Consider the following 19,739-nt stretch of genomic DNA (forward strand, 5'->3'; position numbering starts at 1 on the left):
ACAAATCTTAATCCACTTGACCCATGACCCACTTACCAAATCACAAATCTTAATCCACTTGACCCATGACCCACTTACCAAATCACAAATCTTAATCCACTTGACCCATGACCCACTTACCAAATCACAAATCTTAATCCACTTGATTCAACGAAATCACAAATCTTAATCCACTTGATTCAACGAAATCACAAATCTTAATCCACTTGGTCCATGACCCACTTATCAAATCGGAAATTTTGAGCCACTTGATCCACGACCACTGTGATGTATAGATCTCATAGTATGGGTGAGCGTAAATCTCCATGCGTAGTTTTCGAGAAAACTTAACAGAAATGAGTTTTTTCGTAGACTTAAAAAATTGATGCTATATTGTAACGACAGCATCTATTAAGATGAAATTGACACTACACCCTCATCAAGATATCCATTCTAACACCAGTAAGACGAGGGTACACTGTATAATTAATGAGATATAGCTTAAAATTATGATTAATTTATTCCTAACACTTAAACTTTAATTCTTCTTTAACTATAATGTTGTCCATGGTTGAAGCATTAGCAATCGATAGACATCGAGGTGAACAAAACGACACACTTCAGTGTAAAGTCTGATGCGAAGTATTCGAAAAAGTAATATATATATATATATATATATATATATATATATATATATATATATATATATATATATATATATATATATATATATATATATATATATATATATATATATATATATATATATATATAATTTTAATGGCGGTAAACATATGGAATGAAATGAAAAATGAAATCTTTGAGTTTTACGTCCCACGATTATGCCGGCTAGGCTAAAAGAGATGGTGATGATGAGAAATGAATGAAATGGTGGAATAAAGAAAGTGGAAGTAAACGGGAGAACCCCGATGAAAACCCACACAAGGTGTTTGTCTACCACAAAGTTCACTTGGTCCGAGCTGGGATCGAACCAGGGACCCCATGCACGTGCTAAAAATATGTAGCTAAGTCGCTGCCACTAAAGAGATGATCGTTCTTATTCTGCCGCAACATTTTGTTTATTTATTGATGTACTGTATATTATTATTATTATTATTATTATTATTATTATTATTATTATTATTATTATTATTATTATTATTATTATTATTATTATTATTATTATTATTAAGTATTCTGTCTTTCAGCAGGTCCTGGGACTAATGAGGATTTTTTTTCAATTTTAGATTTGGGCCTGGAAATGTTTCTTCCACTTTTCTCGATCTTCAGCTTCCTCTTTTAACTCCCAATATTTTCTTCTATCTTTCAAATCATCGATCAGCTGTGTTCTTCTTCTTCCTATTCCTCGCTTCCCTTCCATCTTTCCTTCTACGGCGGTGTGAAGAAGACAATTTCTTCGCAAGATGTGTCCAATCCAATTGGCCTTTCTATGAAGGATAGTGGCTAGAATCGTCCTCTTCTCTCCTATCCGTTTTAAAACATCTTCGTTTGTTGCTCTCTCTGCCCATTTTATCTTATCCCTCTTCCTCCAACACCACATTTCGAAGCTCTCCAAATATTTCTTCTCTAACTTCCGTAATATCCAAGTCTCTGAACCATACAGTCCAATGCTCCATATATAGAACTTGACCAACTTCTTTTTAAGTCCAATATTGAGCCTGCTAGTTAAGAGTGATCTTTTCTTGTTGAATGCTTCTTTAGCTATGGCAATTCTTGACCTGATCTCTTTGGTGCAGTAAGGGTCTCTCGTCAAAATATTTCCCAGATACTTGAAATTATCGACCCCTTCGAGTTCTCTTTGTTCTACTCTGATCCGTAAGGGCGTGTTTCCACGGGATATTCTCATGACTTTCGACTTTTCGATGTTAATTTCTATTTCATACAGTTTTCCAGTGTCAACTATTTTGTCACTCATCTCCTGTAGTCCTCCTTTGGTTTTAGCTATTATAACCGTATCATATGCATACCTGATCTTGTTAACGATCTTCCCTCCAATCTTGAAATCTCCAATTCCCATTAATGCTTCCTTCATTAAACATTAACTGTAAATAATGAATAATTCGGGCGACAAACTACATCCTTGTCTAACTCCTCTTCCAATCTCCACACTATTGGTTTCTCTTTCTTTCAAGCGCAACTTCACTCATTGTCCTATATACAGGTTTTGAATGAGTCGTCGATCTCTCCAGTTGACTCCAATTTCTTTAAGTATTTTCAGAAGTTTCGTTCAATTGACTCGGTCGAAAGCTTTTCGCCAGTCGATGAAGCACAAACACAACTTTTCCTTTACATCAAGAATTCTTTCTGATATAATTCTCATCAATCCAATAGTATCTCTGGTGCCTTTTCCTTTCTGGAATTCAAATTGATCTTCTTCTAACCTCTCATCTATCTTACTTTCCAGCCGCCTTTTCAGTATTGCGTGCAACGATCTTTCCAGTGTGGGAAATCAGGCTAATGGTTCTGTGATCATTGCACTTTTTTGCTTCCTTTTTCTTGGGCATGCTATCATTGTAACGTCAAGAAAATACTTTGGCCATTCTCCACTCAGATGGATCTTGTTAATAAGTGAGGTCAGTACTTTCATTGCGTTGTCTCCTAATCCCTTGAGCAAATCTACTGGTATGTTGTCTTCTCCAGTGTCCTTTCTCCTTCGCATGTCTTTGATTGTTTGTACTACTTCACTTTCAATATACTGGGTCCTTTTTTCATCCACCCCACCTCTTTGTGCTTCAATCGCAATATCTTTGGGATGGTTCTTCTGATCATACAGATCTTTTATGTATTCCTCCCAAATTATAAGGATTCTTTGGTGGTCAGTGGTTACATTACCTTGTTGATCTTTGATGTCGAAGGTTTGTACTTTGTATACTTTTGTTAGTTTTCCCTCCTAATTCTTGAGCTTTCTGGTACATCATATTTGCCACGCCGTTGAAATTCCATTATTTCTTCACATATTTGCTCCATGTACTTTTCTTTAGCTTTGTCCGTTTCTCTTCTCAATTCATTATTCAGCCTTCTGTATTCCTTGATATCCGTGTTTTTCGTCCTTCTGCGTTCCTCCATCTTTTTAAGCATTGCTTCAGTTGTCCATGGTTTTCTTCGTATTCCTTCCATCCTGCCAATGTTATTGTGGAGTGTGTCAAGGAGAATCTGTTTAACTTTTCCCCAACTATCCTCTATATTGTCAACCACATCGCCCATTGCACAGAATTTTTCTTCAATCTCTTCTTTCACATCATGGTCGATATTTCTTAATCGCTCTAAGTTCCATTTTCGATTTCTCCTCCCATTTTCTCGATCGACTTTAACCAGGTTTGCACTTCCGCCAGCAGGAGATTGTGATCCGAATCAATGTCCGCTCCTGGCATGTCTTCACGTCTCGTACACTATTCCTGAAACGTTGCTTCACAAGAATGTAATCGATTTGGTAGCGTTTCTTATCTTCTGGACATTTCCACGTGTACATTTTGTTTTTTCTTATCTTAAACCACGCGTTCATCACCACCAGATCATGTTGCTTACAGAAATCGATAAGCATTTGACCTCGTTCGTTTCTTCTACCTAGTCCAAACGGTCCCACTACCTTATTCTCAGCTCCTTCTCCTACTACGCTGTTGAAGTCTCCCATTACTATGGCGTTGACCTTACCTCTTCTTTCCTGATGCAATATGTCACTAATCTGATCATACATTACTTCTACTTCATTATCATCATGGTCGGTTGTTGGCATATACACTTGTATTATCACAATATCCACTGGTTTTGCATGTAGTTTTACAAACATCAATCGGTCACTGCAGTATTCCACTTTGGTTACATTTCTTGCTACTTCGTTTTTCATTGCTATCGCGACACTATTCTTGGCCTAATCGTCACCCGAATGGAAAATTATGTAATTTCCCGATACTATCTCATCTTTCCCTGGCCATTTCACTTCACTCAAGCCCATTATTCCATTTTACATTTGTCCATTTCCACTTTTAAATTTTCAAATTTTTCCTCACGTCGTAGAGTTCGTACGTTCCAGGTTCCCATGCTGAAATGAAAGTTATTATTTCTCCTCTGATAATTCTCTCAGGAGTAGTTCCCTTCCGGAGATCCGAACAGGGGACTATTTTACCTCCGGAAATTTTTACCTCAGGAAGAACCATCATATTTATTTATTTTCCTCCTTCGTCCTTTCTGGGAAAGAGATAATGTGGTAGTATTCCCATTTCCTTTCCACATCTCCATGCCGTTGACCATCTAGTGGTTCATCCGCCTTTTAGGACAGTTTCCCCTCCTAAGGACAAGAAGGTGCCCTGACCTCCACCCGCTCATCCGCCTCCCAAGAAGGCCGTTGGCACTTGGTAGATGCTGACTCCTTATCCCGGGAGTCGATCGGTCCCCACCTACGTTAGTCGCCAAAGACCTTTCTCCCGCGAGGAGGTGTAGGTTGGGATTTTCCCTTCGTTTAGAAAGAGACCCGAAGGCTTTTCTCAAACCTCTCCAGCACTGTTAGAAAGAGCACTGTATATATGTAAAAAAAAATACACTGTTAGTTAGCAGCTTGTATGTATTACAATTTGTTATCTCCTCGCAATGATACACATTGTCCTAGCAGTGACATATATACTGTTAGTAGTGACACATCAGGGAAAGTGACGTAAGAACTGGATACTCGGGCCCTAACCGGGTGAATGAACCTTCTTCCTCTGCACATGATTACTAAAGCCCGGAATTAATGGCAAAATAAAAGCCCGAAAATGGCTGGCAAAATTGCAAAATAAACATCCAAAAATGGTAGGTAAAATGACAAAATAAAATAAACAAGCAATCACGAACTTTGGAGAAAAAAAAGATACTAAAATATGTAAAAGCTATAATAGGCTATAATTCGTTTACTAATCGAATAAAATGTTTCATTTTGCACTTTGTACTTACCACTTAAAATTCTGGAAACTTGCACAACCCGTGAAGGGACGACATTAACAATTCATTCGCCATTCTTCAATAGTAACAATGAAACAATAGGGTATAACTTAAAAAACACTATCACATTTTATTCACACGCAGTTACATTAGCACAAACATTCAAAACACAAGAAATATTAAAGTGGTGTCATTTTACACTACACTAGCAGTTTATTTTCACTTACGAAAGGTTTTTCATATTTTTGTTCTCTGAAATTATTAACATCTTTTTAAGATTTTCAAAGAAAAGACTTTGTCTCCTGTCAGAAAGAATTCGCTTTAGATATGAAAATGATCTTTCTACATCTACAGATGCCACTGGAGCATACTTGAAACATGTAATTTGGGAAGGAGCCATGTCACTGTCAACAGTTGTATCAGCATCACCTTCCATAACACTAGCAATGTCCTTCAATTTTCCCAAATCTGGATTAGCACTTACAACACGATCACGCTTACGCCGAATGTACTCGCCCTTGTCACCAGGTACAACATTCAGATCGTTGAGAGTATCATTGAAGATTTTCAGAGAACTAGCAAGAGTCTGTTCTTTTCTTTTTCTTTTTTTTCTTTTTTTTTTTCAAGCTTGGCAATAGCATCTGGTAACTTTGCAAAATGTGTTGCAATGAAGACTAAGTCCTTTTCAAGGAGTTCTTCTTAAGCAAACTTTGAGCAACCTTAATTGAAGACGCATCTTCCTCATCAAAAGTATCAATGATTCTTTTGATGGGTTCAAAGTTGGTAGCATAATAGAGAACAGTTGTAAGCCATGTACCCCATCTCGTTAAGACAGGCTGTGGTGGAAGCGGAAGTTCAGGGACTAATTCGCGAAACGCACTTGTTCGCGAGGGAGCTTTCAGAAATACTTTTTTCACGTTTGACACAAGAAGGTCAACGTCAGGAAAATGAGAACGAACTTCCTCTGCAATTCTATGTAGCACGTGTGCCAGATAGGTGACATGCAGCATACGTGGAAATAGAACCTTAAGGGGTTTTGCTGCACTTTTCATGTATGCAGCTCCGTCTGTGACAAAAAGAAGGACCTCATCGTATTTTATACATTCTAGCCACAGAATACTCAGCGATTTTGTAAAACCCTGTACAATTGCCGTGCCATTTACTTTTTCCAGAATTCTGATGCAATCAAAATTGTTTGTGTGCCTTCTCCCCTCCCAAAGTTCCAATTACAACGTTGGCAATGGAACGTTCTAGAATATCGCAAGTTTCATCAATTGAAATCCATATATTTTTGTCAGCAACACTTTTAAGGATATCGTCAATAGTTCTGCTGTACGCGCTATCAACGTGTCTTTCTCAAAGATGATTCACTTGGAACTTTTTGTTTTGTGTATTTCTCGAGAAAGTTTCTAAAGGAAACATTTTCTAACTTCCATAAAGGAATGTCCGCGTTAATTAGAGCTTCAAGCAGATCATCCGTAAAACTGTTAGTACGCGAAACGGGATTCGTGACTGTTCCTAGAGGATTTTGAACCTTTTCACGAGCTGATTTGCGTGTCCTTGCAGAATTGTGTTTTGCATTGCTTATATGGTGTGTTACAAAATAACGCTTTTCAGCGGAAACCACAGTTTCACATAACTTACAAAACAGTACAGAACCGTCTGTTGAAAACACAGTACGCTCGAACTCACTCACAAATTTTTCCAACTTCTGTTGCCTAGAAAGACCAACTTTCGGCATCTTGAAATACTGAAACGCACATAAATACCAGTTCTGTATCACGCACGCCTAAGATTCACAATAACTGCCCACCTGGCTACTTCTTGGAAGTAAGCATCTTCGTTTGTCATTCCAAGAACCGAACACCGCTTCAAAATTCCAAGAACTGAATACGCACTACCCTCCCCGCCCCTCCACTTGTCACGCCGCCAACGGGAATAGACTAGTTATTATCAGACACCGAGATTGCTTGGCCAGATAAGAGCGACTCATATCTATGGTATGGTATCATTCATGAGTAAATAAAGAGTAATGAAAAGAAAACCTGTGACAATGGCAACAAATTGTTTCTAAATTGTGAAATTGCACTTTTCCTGAAAAATCATGAAAATTACAATAATGACACTTAGGTTCTCCTATTAAACAAAACAAGACCAAGAAATTACAGCGACCGGCTGCAATCAGTTGTGTCGCCGATGCTTTTGTGTTTACATGAATTTTAATAGTGAGTTTTGAATGTTAGATCTTGAGTTTTCCTCAAAGTCTACAGAGATTAAATTAGTAAATAGTATTATTCATACAGGTTTTAATATGGATTGTTTCGACAGTAAGTAAACATATGAAGTCCTCTGCAATGTTAGGTGATGCTACCTTTTGGCATACAAATGGGGTTTAACGGAGTAACTGGTTGGCAGGACCAGGTAGTACTTGGCTGTACCTCAACAATTTTTGAAAGTGAAAATAGCTGCATTGTTTTATTAAGTAGGAGTACTTTAATAATTATCATAACCGGTGATGTTAAGAATTTTGTTACTCGTGACCCCGAAGATCACAGGCAGTCAGGCCATTGACCCACCACATCCATGATTCAGAGTTACACGGTCTGACCTGGACATATCTATGGCCAAGAATGGCCCGGTCTGACCCACACAAACTTATAACACGAACTAACCCGGTGGCTCAGAGAGACCCAGTGTGACCCTGTGACCAGCTAGGACTCAGAGATGAAAGTTTACCATACACGTGGGAAGTGTGTGGGAGACTACTAATGTAATTTTAAGAAACATGATTCTTTTCTCTCTGATAGCCTTTTCACTATATATAATTTTCTTTCTCGCTTGTTGTTTACATCTGCGTTTGTCAAGCATTGCACTAAAAGATAACTACAATTTATTAGGGTATATAAGCATCAGAATCATAGGACAGATAAGTTACATGTTTCTTTTATGCGGGATAAAGTAAAATCACCCAAACTATGCTCAGGCAGCTTCAAAGGAAGCGGAACACCATTGAAGAAAACCACATGTTTCTTTGTTACATGAGAGGAACATTTCAACAAGTCCTTCTAGTTGAGGTCGGCCTTCCAGTTGACCTGCTGAGAAAGAAAGCGATGTTGCAATTTTCACTCTCTTACTTACTGATTCTTCAGTAGTCTTCGCAGAATGACAGTGCGTGTGTATTTTTTGCTTTTCAAGTTCTATTATATCTAATTTTTTCGTTACTTTAGTTTTCCTGGCATCCTCCTTCCGTCTCCCTTAGCTTAAAGGACATAATTGTGGGTGGTTAAACTGAAACATTTCATTTAATTTCAATTCAATTTGTATATGTTGTAATGAAAAAAGAAATCAATCATTAGTTTCATGATGTGTACTTATTTTACTCTTAAATATAGCATATTGTTAATATTGTGTAACTTCCATAACAATAATGCTTGCACAACCAAACATGTTAAGTTATTGCCCCCCCCCCCCCCCGTACAGGCATCAGTGCTGCAAAAGCCCAATGAGGAAAAAAAAATAATAGTTCGTTGTTATCCCCCAGAAGTTTATCCTTGAACCGCCCCTGTCCACACTACTTACTATATAGGATTCCTTTAATGATTATGTTCGTGATATTATTATTATTATTATTATTATTACATAATGTATCCATTGTTGATATTAGTTTAGCGATGGCAACAACGTATCACCTCTACACCACACACGTGCTGCTTATGGCTTATGTGGAGATTTTTTTTTTTTTTTTTTTTAATGAAAGTGGTTAGAGTAAATTTTCTGCTTGAGCACAAAGGAAGTCAGTTAGGAATCAATAGAACGTCTCGACTTCGGGAACGTATCGGTCAACATTGTGTGATTCCTAGTAAACTTCAATCGTTGCTTTCTAGTTTTAAAATATATGCATGAACAAGGCTTCATTTTGGTATAACCATTATTTGTGTATCACTTCAGGTTCAAAAGTTCTACTATCCCAAACTCCGAGTTGCATTGTATATTGGGCACGCTGTATGACAAAGAATCATGTTTAAATTTAAGCGTTAATATATGTATAACCATATGTTGGTTGGTGAGAAAACTATAATAATAATAATAATAATAGGTCTAATAATAATAATAATAATAATAATAATAATAATAATAATAATAATAATAATAATAATAATAAGAAGAAGAAGAAGAAGAAGAAGAAGAAGAAATAAGAAATTCCTCATGTAAACAATTATAGCTTTAAATTATAGTGTATAGCGAGCTGAAGGCTTGGGCTCAAAACTAGTCCTATTAATAAAGGACAAACGTATCCGTGTGTGTGGCACCTAATCCTAACAATAAAGCCATGTAGAAAGATGCGCTACCTGCGTTATTGGGTGTTAAATTTTGCAGATAATTTGCCAATTTAAAACTATTAGTAAAATTTAGAATAAGAAAGACTATTTACTGTTAAATAATAATCTAAAAGCTTACCTGCCAACTCTTATCAATAGCATGAGAATAAGAATGAAGAGAATGAAGTCAGCGCCACCTAGCACTCCTGCTACGATGTAGAGATTCGTCTGAAATGTTTAAAAAAACAAGATTATTAACACTACTTATCACTGAGCGAACTTACAGTAACAACATTTCAAACTAATCATTGAAACAAAACAATTGTTAAAATAAACAAACAAAAAAAAAATCGCTGACACTACAAAGAGAAACAAGGGCAAGAAGTACCAAGCGACGAGTCCATTTCCGAAAATTGTATTTCACGCGATTCTGTGGCTCTTTAATTGCACGTGAGCCATTTGAACAAAACAAAGGTACAAATTTCCTAAAATGACGAATACAAATCTTATTTATGGCATAACCAGTGGTCAAAATGAGACGGTATGCGCTGGTATGCCATACCGCCTCTGGTTTTTCAGTAATGCGGACATACTGTCTCTGGTTTTTCAGTGATGAAGACAATATTTAAATAACATGTATGTTGAGTCAAAATCATAATAAAACAAACCGAATCTGCTTTTTTTCACTTCGAACACTGGGCATAACTGTAGGCGAAATTAGGTTTACGCCAAATGGTGTATGATAAGTTTTAATGAATAATTTCTTCTAGTAACTTGGGTTACTCGCGAGTGCGTTAACTTTAGGGTGCCGCACATTCCCATGACAAATAAAATAGATATATTGCGCTGTTCTTGTTCTGGCTTCTTGTATTCCTCAATTCCAGTTGGAAGTAAGTTTGGACGATGCATAGCTTGGAGTAATCTAGTTAGTAATTTAAAGTTCTTACTTGTTTCAGAGAAAGCATTTTCGTTAAGAAAGAAATATCTTAATAAACTATAAATAGACCTGTATGAAATTAACATTCAGTATTATTTTTAGTCAGAATTAAGGGAATGTGTACATCGAAGCATGTTGGCCTGACAACCCTTCTAACTTGACTATTTATTTATTTATTTATCAATCTATATGTTTCCATATGATTTCTCTGCAAGTTGGCCACCTGTCTATCTTGGAACTTGGCCACATTGAACAAGCCACTTCAGGGGGCAGACTACTAAATATTTTTCAAAAGCTAACAATTTTTCTTTTGCCCGTTTTCCGTCAGTAAAAAGATATATTGAAATGTTACTTACCATAATAATAAATAATGTTATTCTATACTCGAAAATACGAATCGGAAGAATTTTCAGTGTTGCCATCCATAGAAATTACAGTGTGTCCAGAATTTGAATTACCCAAAAATCTAGATTAAGGCTGCAACTAGAAAAATGAACTCAACGGTAATTGATGACTTATCATGCTGTCTTTGTTCCTTATTAACTAATATTTGTATTTATTTTGTAATAACTCATTTATTTTGTAATAACTTACATAAGTTATTACAAAATAAATACAAATATTATTTAAAAAGTAGCTAACAAGGAACCAAGACAACATGATAAGTCATCAACTACCGTTGAGTTCATTTTTCTAGTCGCTGCGTTAACATAGATTTTTGGGTAATTCAAATTCTGGTTACACTGTAATTTGTATGGATAGCAACATTGAAAATTCTTCCGATTCGTATTTGCTGTAGAATAACATTACCTATTATAGTGGTAAGTTACATTTCAATATCTCTTTTTACTTAGGAAAAATGGGCAAAAGAAAATTTGTTAGCTTTTGGAAAATATTTAGTAGTCTGCCCCCTTAATTGTGAAGCACTTTTGATGTTTTTTTTTTTTTTTTTTTTTACATCTCGTTAAACTGGTAATCTTATCTGCATCTATTGTCATAGCCAGAAGAAATTAAAGAATCATTGAAAAAGTGCATTAGTGTTTTGTAGCAAATAACATACTGAAATTAATTTAAATCATAGTTAGCGAATAGCGATTTTAGATTATTAATACATGCAATGCTTTTCTTTTCCAGAAGCAATGTTTATTGTATATTATTTATAACTAGAGTTGCCAGATCTTACATTTTCCCGTAATTTTTTTTTTTGTTTTGTTTTTGGCATCTTTTACGTTATAGTTCTTTTTATTTTCCAGGTAAAATGATTTATTGCTTTTTATTGAAAAAAGCTGTATACAGTTCTGGATATTTTAAAAATACTTTTGTAAGTTTTTTTTAAAAAAAAGAGAAAAAAAGAGGTACTGACTTCTCACATAGTGTTAACAACACAACCTAACGATGTAACTTACTATTAGTATTCAGAGTAGTGTTGTCGAAATCGGTTTTTGAAAAAACCGAAAACCGGTTTTTGAAAAAGTGAAATTTCGTAAAACCGAAATGGCGGTTTTGAAAACCGCTTTTGTGGTTTCGGATTCGAAAACCGGTTTTGTGGTTTCGGTTTTGAAAACCGCTGTTACAATTTCGGTTTTGAAAATTGCATTTGCGGTTTCGGTTTTCAGAAAACCAGTTTTCTCAAAAACCACAAATGTCTCAAAAATTCGATAGCACTAATTCAGAGGATAAATGCAACACGTTGCGTTTTCATTTCCTATCCAGCCGGCATCTCGCAACCTTATGTTTAAGAATAATCACGTTTCAGTATTTAGCTTTCGTCTGTCAACATTGTCTCGATCATATCGCAGTTTCAGGCGATTATGACCTACTGATATCAGGGATATAAGCTACTATGTTCTAATATAAGCAGAAAGATAAGTGGATGTGAATTTTGATGTACTGCAAGGATTTTTGAACTATAGAAAAGGATATGGGACTCATATATTTAAAAGCCAACAAAGATTTATTAATTATACTTGGATCATTGCATTTCAGTGTAGTGTCCCTTCCAGTCTGTATGAGACGAGAACCTACAGCTAAATATTTTCTATGGGATCCGAGCCACATGACCTCTCACTGATGTTGCAATTATTTTTAATGAAACCGTCCCAGCTTCCAATTACAATTATTGTACGTTACTATGTGAAGCCATATGTGTGTGTTTGTTATATGTAAATTCTGAATATCACTTATCTCCCTTTTTTCTCGCCTGGAAATCGTAAAATCTTCCTTTTTCTCCCCTGAAATCGTCTTCCTTTTATCTCCCCTGAAAATCGTAAAATCTTCCTTTTTCTCCCCTGAAAATCGTAAAATCTTCCTTTTATCTTCCCTGAAAATCGTAAACTCTTCGTTTTATCTCCCCTGAAAATCGTAAAATCTTCCTTTTCTTCCCCGAAAATCGCAAAATCGTCCTTTTCTCCCTGAAAATCTTAAAATCTTCCTTTTTCTCCCGTGAAAATCGTAAAATCTTCCTTTTATCTCCCCTGAAAACCGTCTAATTTCCTTTCTCTCCATGAAAATCGTAACTTTTTTCTCCCCTGAAAATCGTAAAATTTTCCTTCTTTTTCCTCTGAAAATCGTAAAATCTTTCTTCCCCCCCCCTGAAAATCGTAAAATCTTCCTTTTTCTTTCTGAAAAATCTGGCGACCCCATTTACAACATACAAACTAACACATAGGTAAATTGTTACATTATTCGTTATGGTAAAAATGGATAAAATTACAATCTATAATAGTTTTCCACTCAAAATGCACTTATTTTTTTGGAAGTTTGTTACCTGCCTATATAGGCCGATTTCCAATAATACTGGTAGTGGCCAACGTACGTAAGACTGAAATATTTTATGAGGAAACTTGTGAAATATTGGAATTTACGTAGATGCAAACAAAACAAATGATTGAAAGTGAAGATCTACTTTACACAAGATTATAAGACAATAAAAGATAAAAGTTTTGTATGATTCAGACGATATCAAGTTGTTATCTTTTCTTCGTTGATTGAATGATAACTCGTGTTCACATTCTTTCTGTTATATAAAGTACTGGCTGGGTTTTAGTGTTCTGAGAATATTATTTCGTTGTTCTAAAAATATATATATACGTAAGCGCGTTTAAATAAATAATGTTTATCACTTTTAAGAATTCCTGCATATTCATTTCCTTTATTAATTTCTATATTTTAAAAAAAGTACTTCTATTAAATAACCTATAAAACTATTCTGATTTATCAGGCAGTCGAGAAACTTGATTACCTGAATATGAACGGGGTATATAAAATGGCGCACAACGTAATAGTACAATAAAAAGACTAAATCAACATGAATACTTTATGGCTTTCTTTAGATTTAGTAGATGGCTTTTGAAAAGAAAATCGATGATTTTTGAAAAGAAAATCAATGACTTTTCAAAAGAAACTCAATGACTTTTGAAAAATCCATTAATTTCGAAAAGAAAATCAATGATTTATGAAAAGAAAATCAATGATTTTTGAAAACGAAATAAATGAATTTTGAAAAGAAAATCAATGATTTATGAAAAGAAAATCAAAGATTTTAAAAAAGAAAATCAATAACTTGAAAAGAAAATCAATGATTTATGAAAAGAAAATCAATGACTTTTGAACAGACAATCAATGTCTTCGGAAAAGAAAATCAATTATTTTTGAAAAGAAAATGATTTTTACATAAGCACATGTTGAAACCAGGCTTTCTTCCAGAAAACTATTTTTGGGGCGATCAAATTAAAAGAAAACTGCACTTGGACACTATAAGCTAAAGGACGTTACCTGCACAAGAGTGTTATGTAATCGCAATTTTATTAATCTTAATTCCGGAGGGCTGAAATAAAACACTCCTTGAAACCATTCCATATGTTAATATCCATTCATTGGCAAATGTATAGCAAATTCTATCTATATATATAAAAGAGAACGCACAAAATCCTTTGTCCGCTCATCACGCTAATACGGCTGAACCGATTTCTTTCATTTTTGGGGGGTTGTTAGGATTTGGACCCTAGATGGTTTTTATCATATCACTTTAATTTTCAATTACCAGTGTCTTGAGATAATTGACCAATCAGGTGTCAATACGTACAAAAAATCCTTTGTCCGCTCATCACGGTAATACGGCTGAACCGATTTCTTTCATTTTTGGGGGGTTGTTAGGATGTGGACCCTAGATGGTTTTTATCATATCACTTTAATTTTCAATTACCAGTGTCTTGAGATAATTGACCATTCAGGTGTCCATACGTACAAATCCTTTGTTATTAGTTCATCATAGGTATAAAAATAAACGTATTTATATGCAACCCGCATGACCCTGTGACTCGGCGGGTTAACATAACTGACAGGCGGTATAAATCACTTGAAAGCGAAAAAGTAAAAATTATCTAAGTAACAAAGTTTATTGCGTTCCGGGATGACCGCAGCGAAGCGGGGCGGGTTGGGGTGACCGCAGCGAAGCGGGGCGGGTTAACATAAATGACAGGCGATATAATGTTAACATTAGTGCAATCTTCTATGGTTTTTATCATATCACTTGAAAGCGAAAAAGTAAAAATTATCTAAGTAACAAAGTTTATTGCGTTCCGGGGTGACCGCAGCGAAGCGGGGTGAACGCTGCTAGTATCGAATATTAAATATGTGTTGATGCAGAAGTGCCTACAGACAGGTTTCAGGGCGCAAACTACAACCATGAGATTGCTTGAGGTACATAATTTTTAATTCAAAAAGATACAATCAAACTGGAGAACGATTAATTTGGGAGGGCATAATGATAAATTTGGGAGACTGATCCCAAGCCCATTGGGAGAGAGAGAACATCCCTGTGTGGGTGCATTAATTAATAATATTTTCTTTTAGGTTAGGGAGGGAGTTCCATTATTCAGTGACGGATCTAGCCCGGGGCCGGGTGGCCTAGACCCCCCCAGTTTTTTGAGTGACAAAAATAATTTAAGCTATTATTTATATTTTTGAAAGTTTATAGTAAACTCATGATATATCATAATCTAGGTTCTGGCTAACTCCCCCAGTTTTTACTTTCTAAATCCGCCTCTGCCTTTATTGTTTAATGTTCTTCATGGGAAGTGTGATCGTTGTTTTCTCGAATACGCCTAGGATTTTTAGAAGTTTTAAAAGAAGTGGTGCCATTTGTGGCCTAAAGAACATGGATACCAACTGAAAAAAGAAAGAACCTGGCAAATATTATTTGAGTTAGTGTTGGCAGACAGAGAATCATATTTGTCCAGGATTGTTACGTGTGATGGCAAATGGTACCTTTATGGTAATATTAAAATATAGTGGCTGAGTCATAACAAAAAGAGTCACTTCTCTTATGAAAGTCACTGTTCACCAAATACTGCTGCAACACGATAATGCACACCTACACTTTGCTAACGTGCTAAAAAGCTGCTATCTACGAGCTTAGTTGGGGCTTTATTCTACATCCCATTTACTCATCTGATCTTGCGCCCTTGGATTTCCACCTCTAACGCTTTCTATCCAACGATCTTTAAGAAATACATTTGATGTATTATCATGGGCGGAGTTAGGAATTGTTTGCTGGGGGCAGACCTTTTGGTCGGTCGGACCGTATAGTCTCGCAAATTTCGACGGGTCTTGGTAGGTGGCTATCTTATAGGTGGCATATTTTTCAATAAGTTGTGGGGCAATGCACTCCATAGGTCAGAGTTGATACGCACTTCATAGACAATGAAGTAGATATTTTGTTTTCAATATCAAATATAATCTTTTGCAACCTTAATAAAATGTTATAAAGTTTAGATGAATCTATTAAAAACTAATAGTTCTCGGTGAAAAAAAATAAAGTCTTTTTCGCAGAGTAACCAATGCAGAATTTTGAAACTGTGGGTACAGATTTAGACGGATTAAACAGAGTAAAACAGAAATTACTAACATTTACGTAATAAATGCGTTTATGCGAAGAAACTCCATACATGGATACCTGTAAACTATAGATGTACTCAAGGAATTATGGGACAAATCTAAGGGTTTAAGAGTAAATGTACAATGTAAACTATCGTAAAAGGGAGTTGCCACGTTAGAACTTGTAGCTGCCATAAAAAAAATCTTCAAACCCTACCATATTTCACTATGTACACATAGTCTTGAAAGGGTCATAAAACATTTTTTCCATCTTGCAAGAAGTCGAATAGTGGGCAGATTTCTGGGACGTCTTGTTTGCTACCTGCTATCGCCCTCCCGCTGACATAAAGGAAAAACCAGTTTCGCCGCTTCCGAAACAACGGATTCTTTTGGACAGGGAGGGGGAGTGTGCCAAAATACACGTTTTTAATGAGATTCACTATTTGTCCACTAGGGTGCAGTGCTGCACAGATGGAAATACCTTTCTTGCTTTCAAGAAGTTGTAATCTGTACACAGTGAATAGAAAAATCGGGTTGCAAGTTTTTTTTTTAGTTTTTTTATGACAGTTACAAGATTCATTTAACGTGGCCTAAGTACATGTACAAGAGATTTCATAACGACATTTTTGTATTGAATGAAACCATGACCTTAAAATCTTAAACAACATCTTCAAAATTTATGTTCATAGAAATCGACTTTTTAAGAGAAAGCAATAGAAGCCAAACACAGAGGAAAGAAATAGAGATTCCAAACCGAATGAATTGTTATGAGACAAATGAAGACTGGAGTACCTGCATTCACTGCACTCCTGCGCGGCCGCCAATGATTACGGAACGTTTACGTTTCATTAATAAAAATATTTTTGAACGAGAATAGGTACTCTGTATGTTGTATACACGGCAGTACTTTTGTTGTTGACAAAGTTTGCCACTGAGGAATACTTCACAATATGTTGAAAATTATTTTTCTGGTCAATTTGTCCTTGGTATTATGATAGGTCTTTAACATATTTTTAAAATTCAATTCATATTACTCGACCAAGATAGAAGTTCCGATTTTGGCTGGGACTGCCAGTGTTGTGTTTACTACAGTTACTCGGCGAGCACAGAATGCATTGCATTATTGCATTATTAGAGTTTAGTGTCCCTTTCAACATAGAGGTTATATGAGAGATGGACCTACAGCTTAACGTGGGAATCCTAACCACATGTACCCTCTTCTTAGATGCGAGCGCGAAAGGAGAGAGAGAGAAAAAGGAAGTTGTAGTTTAAGGCACGGTAAGCACGCTGATTTATTTGCGCTTAGTAATGACATCATAAGTTGTATAGTTATTGAATGTAGCATTGGTTCACTATTTCTGCAGTAATGACATATTGTGGATAGCAATATATGTATGGAAATTACCATTGTAAGAATAATACAACCCAACCAATAACTCAGTGAGTTTCTAGTGGATGAAACATTATGAAATTCATTCATTACGATATTAGGGTTGCGCACGAGACGAGTCGAGACAGGATTTTCCTGACAAAATTCGAGTCGAGACACGGCTCTTCCAATAGACAAATATACATATACACGTGTTTCAAAACAACGCTGACAACGTTTGGGAGGTGATTCCTGACACCAAGATAATACAAAAAGTATAGACCAACCTGGGTGCACAAATGCTTTCTTCCCGAATTGTAGGCTGCTGAAAACATGAAAAAAAAAAAAAAAAAAGAATTTTAAAGGTCCATAGCTACAAAACTATGGGACGTACCGTAGTCGGGTCAATACTTCACTTAGGAACTAGTATGTGCACTACCCGAAAATACATGTTTGAGAATCCTAAGGTACTCACGAAACAATTTTTATAGAGGGGGTTTGGCTAAGGGCATATAATTTAAAGTACTTACCAACTACCTCTATAAAAATTATTGCGGAAGTATCGGAGAATTCTGAAACTTGGATATTTGGATAGGGCACGTAGTAGTTCTTAAGAGAAGTCTTGAACCGATTATGGTAGGTCTCATAGTTTTAGAATTATGACCCTTTAAATTTCATTTTTTGATGTTTTCGGGAAACTAACTCCGAAAGGAAGCATTTGTACACCCAGATTGGTCTATACTTTTTGTCTTATTTTGGTTTCAGGAATCACCTCCCAAACGTTGTCGGTGTTGTTTTGAAACACCCTGTATATACAGTAGGAAGTCAAAAATCCGAACTAATTGGGGCCAAAAGTAGTTCGCTTTTTCAAATTGTTCGAATTTTCGAAAATGACGAAGAAAATGCCATTTAGACTTAAATATACTGTACGGTATGTTCTGTTATCGATACAGTTGTTATACAGTACATACAGTAATTACAATACCGTACGTAAAACTACTTAAATTTAATGTTTCTGAAGAACAGCTCGTACACTAAATTACACTATTCTTGTAACTCACACTTAAAACTTAACTTGTATAGACCTAAGAGAAAATAAAAATAAAAATATGTATAACAAACAATTACATATGGATGAGATTTTGTAAAAACACTGACTTCACACAACGCCTACGGACAATCCTATTGTTTGTTTATCGCTAGCGCTAAGACAAAATGTAAAAAGCTTCTAGGAACCACGTTCGGATTTTTGGCGTTCGGATTATCGACATCCTACTGTATATAGCGTGATTTTTAAGATCAACATGAGACTTTTCGTATGCAACCAGCTTTACTCTTGAGCAAGAAAATTACTTGTTAAGAAATATCTTGCATGGCTTAAAAAAAGAGCATGGAAAACGCCCTAATTTTTTTTAAAGTTTAACGTTTCATGTTTATGCCTTTTAGGATAAAGGAAACAAATGGTTAATGAAAGTGAATACTTATGAAATTGACATATTTCTTGCTCTCCACCGGGAATCGAACCCAGGACCACGTACACTTAAGGGACACGCGCTAGCCACTAGATCAGAGAGGAGAGCTGGAAGCATTCATATACAATCGCTTGATTTACATCAGAATTGAAGAATTTATAAATTAATAGTATATTAGAGCGCTCTCCATGGCTTTGTTTCTAGTCAGGCATTAATAGGTTTTTAAAGTAATTTTCTTAAAAACATTTTTTTTTAAATTCCTAAGTGTGATTTGTTTCTTATTTTTAAAAAGGAAGCCTATGTTAGAAGTGTTTTAAAAGTTATTTTATTTCATTTTATTTAAACTAAACCCGTGGTCTTGTAGTCGGTAAGGCATATACGAGGATAAGTCAAAAATTATCTGCAATGTAGCTGTAACATTTCTTACATTGCTCATGCTGATCTCTGTCCTCATTTATTTTATTGTTATGTTGTTGTGGTCATGCTATAAAAGTTTGATCCTAATTCCTCCATTTGTCTTCCTTTTGTTGTTATGCTGTTGTGGTCATGCTATGAAAGGTTGATCCGAATTCCTTCATTTGTCTTCCTTTTATTGTTATGCTGTTGTGGTCATGCTATGAAAGTTTGATCCTAATTCCTCCATTTGTCTTCCTTTTGTTGTTATGCTGTTGTGGTCATGCTATGAAAGGTTGATCCGAATTCCTTCATTTGTCTTCCTTTTATTGTTATGCTGTTGTGGTCATGCTATGAAAGTTTGATCCTAATTCCTCCATTTGTCTTCCTTTTGTTGTTATGCTGTTGTGGTAATGCTATGAAAGGTTGATCCTAATTCCTTCATTTGTCTTCCTTTT

The 19,739-nt window shown here is 35.6% G+C and overlaps 1 protein-coding gene across 1 annotated transcript in view; it reads right to left on the reverse strand.

Moving 5' to 3' along the window:
• The window catches only part of LOC145664826 (uncharacterized), a 39,692-nt gene that overhangs the window by 13,854 nt on the left and 6,099 nt on the right, over positions 1-19,739 (reverse strand). The window contains exon 2 of the mRNA XM_081731825.1: positions 9,373-9,461. Within this exon, the coding sequence (XP_081587951.1) occupies positions 9,373-9,461 (89 nt within the window). The remainder of the gene's footprint in view (positions 1-9,372; positions 9,462-19,739) is intronic.

Source organism: Thermobia domestica, chromosome 1 (assembly GCF_964235325.1).
Source record: "Thermobia domestica chromosome 1, izTheDome1.hap1.1, whole genome shotgun sequence".
In the NCBI taxonomy this organism is placed as follows: Eukaryota; Metazoa; Arthropoda; class Insecta; order Zygentoma; family Lepismatidae; genus Thermobia; species Thermobia domestica.